This window comes from Columba livia, chromosome 8, assembly GCF_036013475.1.
Source record: "Columba livia isolate bColLiv1 breed racing homer chromosome 8, bColLiv1.pat.W.v2, whole genome shotgun sequence".
NCBI lineage: Eukaryota > Metazoa > Chordata > Aves > Columbiformes > Columbidae > Columba > Columba livia.
In genome coordinates, this window is record NC_088609.1 from 23,941,707 (window position 1) to 23,946,065 (window position 4,359).

General features: G+C 45.5%; 1 protein-coding gene across 2 annotated transcripts in view; it reads right to left on the reverse strand.

Annotated features, from left to right (window-relative positions):
• ABCD3 (ATP binding cassette subfamily D member 3) overlaps positions 1–4,194 on the reverse strand; it is a 28,335-nt gene extending 24,141 nt beyond the window's left edge. For both annotated transcript variants that reach the window (XM_065071108.1, XM_065071107.1), the window contains exon 1: positions 3,970–4,194. In XM_065071108.1, the coding sequence (XP_064927180.1) occupies positions 3,970–4,085 (116 nt within the window). In that variant the 5' untranslated portion in view covers positions 4,086–4,194. The remainder of the gene's footprint in view (positions 1–3,969) is intronic.
• Positions 4,195–4,359: the final 165 nt, after the last annotated feature.

The following is a 4,359-nucleotide window of genomic DNA, read 5'->3' on the forward strand; positions in this document are numbered from 1 at the left end:
ATTAACTACCCAGGCCCAAAACAAAGGCAGTCTGAATGCAAGGAGCAGGACTGAGTCATCTGGTTTCTCCTGTCCCTGTACCCTCCAGCTGAACAGAGGTTTTCTGAGCCCCAGGCTGGTTTTTAGATGCATTTTCTAGTAATCCTATCTGTATTTTTTTTAATGCTAGTTTATGTACAGCAAGTAGTGGACTCAACAGTCACATCCTGGATAAACCTACTTTAATGTAGTTGTGTAGAGATTTTTTTTTGACACCTGCCTTCTTTTCACCAAGCAGCACAGGTTCCCTTTTAAAGGTTCTACATACATTGAAGCAGTCTATTGATTCGCAGCAATGTAATTTCATGTTTCTTGTCAAGCAGTCTTGGGCATTCAACTTTTTTCTTCATTTTAACTGACGGAGCAAAGTACAAAGAATAATGACCTGACGTGTGCTGATTTTTCTCCATTTTTCCGCTCTGCAAATCTTTCTCCAATACTCAATAGTGGAAAAAATAGAACCACTGGTCTTCAAAACATGAGTCATTTCCCTAAATGCGAGCAACATTTGCAACTGTCAAGACACTGATCAGAGCTGGAGTCACTTCTGTTTGCAGAAACAGCTCATGATGGATTGAAATCATGATTGGTTTCTCTTGTATCATATACCCAGGATAATGCAGTCTCTCAAACAAGACAATTTCTCATGATTCTAAAAACCCCCAATACTATAACTGAAGTAATAATTACATTTGTATATAACAATTTCTTCTTGAGAGAGGGGAAGTTAAGATTTTCCAAGGAAACAGACTTTTGAAGAGAGCAACTCAAATAGAGAAATAAGTACATTTTTCTTTCCACACTTTACACCAAGAAAGTAATGCAGAATACTCACAAGTTACAATAGGCAAACAGCTCTATGCCGTTCCGTTTTGGAGGATTTTAGAAAGTTGTACTTAAAACACATTGTAAACTGCAAGTGATACCACCTGTCAATTCTGCAAAACTGATGAGCAATGTAATAGGTCTTACAGAAGAACATCTGTGACTAATCCAGCCAGTACTAAGTGATCTTTGACCTACTTAGGTTAGCATAACATATACAGCTTAATTATTCATAGATTACCACTTGATATGACTTGTCCTGAACCTTTCCCCTATTGTTTGACAACAGAAAAGTAGGTGAAAGTTGCCTCTTCTTTCCTTCCTTCTATTGCTTCTGTAACTGATTCTTCTATATAAAAATTAACACACAGACTGAGAAATCTGTTTACTCAAAACTACAATCCCACCTTCCAGAATTCAAGAGGCTGAAATTTATCTCACACTAACATGACACAACATTTTCAGGTATTACATACCAAGGTGAACATAGGAATTCACACACATAAAACTAAATCACCACTGTTCCTCCCACGGTTTATTCAGTCAGCCTAAAGCAGCAGATATTCTACCAGTCCTCCTCCAGACTAGATTGCAAGTGAAATTCTTCTCTATAGGAGAAATAAATTTATGACAGCCATACTATCCCAACTTCTCCCTCTTCTCAAAGAGGAAGAAAGAAACACAACATAAAAATTAGAGGGTACACTAGGCCCTGAAGATTTTTATCATTACTGCACAAAGGTTTATCACTTGTTATTATATATCTGCATCATATACCACCACAACCTTGCTGGAATATGCAAAGATTTGGCACAATGACAATCCATTCCAAAAGTATAATTTACAATGGCAACAAAGCATTAAGAAATGAAACAATACACGAACTAATGAGACTAAAGGAGGATGAGGCAATGGTAATAACCGGATGCTTTTGTCTGGGCCGCTGGTATAGACAACATAGCTGACCTACTGCCTAGTCTTGATAGGTGGCATTCTGTACAGGCCCCTGGCAAGGCTGGCCTCGCAGGGAAACACGGAGACAAAAGCCAAGACCAGTGGGCAAAAACCATCCTCAAAATACCATTCAGGCAGCAGCACAGCTATTATGAAAGAACTGACTGTTGGATGTTAGAGTTTGGAATCTGTGGCCACGATACAGTACCAGTAGTAAATAAGATCTAAGCTGTGGAGGCTCAAATGCCTACAGCAACACAACAAGTGTAACAATCAAGTTTGCAAGCATGGTACTTATTTTAGCAACTGCACTTCTAATAGATTTAAGAATGCAAAACAGCTTGAGAGAAGAAGATTACAGCAGCAAAGGACCAGGTATCAGAAAGATTGCAGTACAGATAGAGGAAAAGGGAGGGATCAAGTCAGGTCATCTTAACTCCATTCAACTGCTGAATTAGCTGGATCATAATTCATAAATTATCTCCACTTTCCAATTCTCACTAATCTTTTAACAGTGTTTGGTCCACCTAATACTTATGAGTGCCTCACATTTTTAACACTGCATCTAACAAAACCAGAGACCCATACAATAAGGTTGCATTCCAAACAGTCTTAAGTATTAAGGCAAACGCTCACTTTCAGTATATTGACCCTCACGCTAACAGATACAATGCCACTATGTCCCACAGAGCGGCATCAGAAGATGTACAAGCAAAACAATTTACAGGGACAAGCCAGGACCCACATTATGTTTATTTCAGGGATAGGGAGATTACTCCAATTTCTAGCCTATTCCTCTCAAATGAATGCTACCAGTACCGGGAATATACTAAACGCACTTCAAAACTACACCAGGCTTGCGTGTGCATTTGAAGATGTGCTCCGATCTGAATGTAACCTAGTTTGTGTGCTCCAAGATGACTCCTCAATAAAGGCAGAGCAAGGTAAGCGTGGACAACTGGGAGATTCGTTATAGAAGAATGCCCTTAATCTGAATTGAAATGTAGATGCTCACAGAACATCAATATGGCCTTGTCTTTCTTACAAGCACCATTATAACATGCTAAGTGTGGAAATCTTGCACTACGATGTCAGTAACTCTCCCAACTCACCATTGTTATGCTTTTCTATACAGCTTTTCTCCTTTTTTACAATGGCATTTCACTAAATTAAGCAGATATACCTGATAAATATCATCCCTCCCTACAAGTTTGACAGAAGAGTAACTCCCAGCAATAGTTTGGGATCCTGCTTCTACTCTCATGAAAACAATGTAAGGTAGCAAATGCAGGAATTGTAAGCAGCACATACATTTCTGACACGATATAAGACAAAGTTACCTAACTTCAGGAAGCTTTTAAAGATATCATGTGTATGAAAGGAATTAGGTAAAATAAAACTGAATTATCGCTTAATCAGTATCTTATCACTTAGGTCTGCTGATCAAGTCCATTCCACTGTTAAAATCTAGCACCAGGATAAATCTGTAGCAACTATACAATACCTAACTGTCCCATGTAACATACCAGGTCTTTAGCATATGGTCAATAATCTACATCCACAAACACGCTAAAATCATGCAAGGACTGAGCCTGAGGTACGTTCTTCACCTACCACACTTTATGGTACCCAAGCGCTCTACAGGAGCTGAACAAACACACACCCTACAAGCACTCAGCAGAGCGGCACCGTCCCCAGACACCGTCTCTCTCAAGTGTCACCCGCGTCCCTCGCTGCCACACGGCAGCACTGAAACCACAGCTGGGGTCCATTATCTGCCCAGGCAGACAGCGCGTCCTTGGGCATCCCTAGAAGTCAACTGTTCGTTAACATCAGTTCAGAGTCGGGAAAATGGAGAAAACGAATGTAACTTGAGTAACAAGGTGGCGGTGGTTGGATACTCGCGGGAGCGGCATCCACAGCACCCGGCGGAGGCGGGAGCAGCCTGACCCCGCTCCACAGGAGCCACCCCCCGGCAGGATGGCGCCGGCAGCAGCCGGGACCCGGCCTGCCCCTCCGGCAGGCCCGGGGCAATGAGGGCGGGCGGCCACAGCTCCGCCCGCCTAGCCCCCCCAGCGCCCGCACCGCAGCTCGTCCCCGGCGCCGGTCCCGCCCGCGCAGCCCGGGCCTGGCCCCGGCCCTCCCGCTCACCCGTGCTGCGCTGCCGCCCGCCGCTTGTTGAGCAGGCAAAGGAGCGCGCAGGCCGCGGCGGTAGCCCCGGCGATGGCGGAGTGGCGCACGGTCAGGTACTTGCTGTAGGCGGCCATGCTGTGAGTGCAGCCGCAAAGCCCAGCCGAGCCGAGCCGAACCGTGCCCAGCCGAGCAGGCGCAGGGAATGCCGGGAGAGGGCGGGGCCCGGCCGGCCTCGCCTCAGCCGGCGGGAGGGCCGGCAGCGAGCGGCTGTGCCCGGGGAGCGGCGGCGGGCAGGTTGTGCAACCGGGGCCGCCGTGATCAGCGCTGCCTCCCCATCCCCCGCGGCGGGAGCGGGTGAACGGGAAGGGGCGTTTCCTCCTGTGCCGGCGGGGCCGAGCCCGCAGGTCG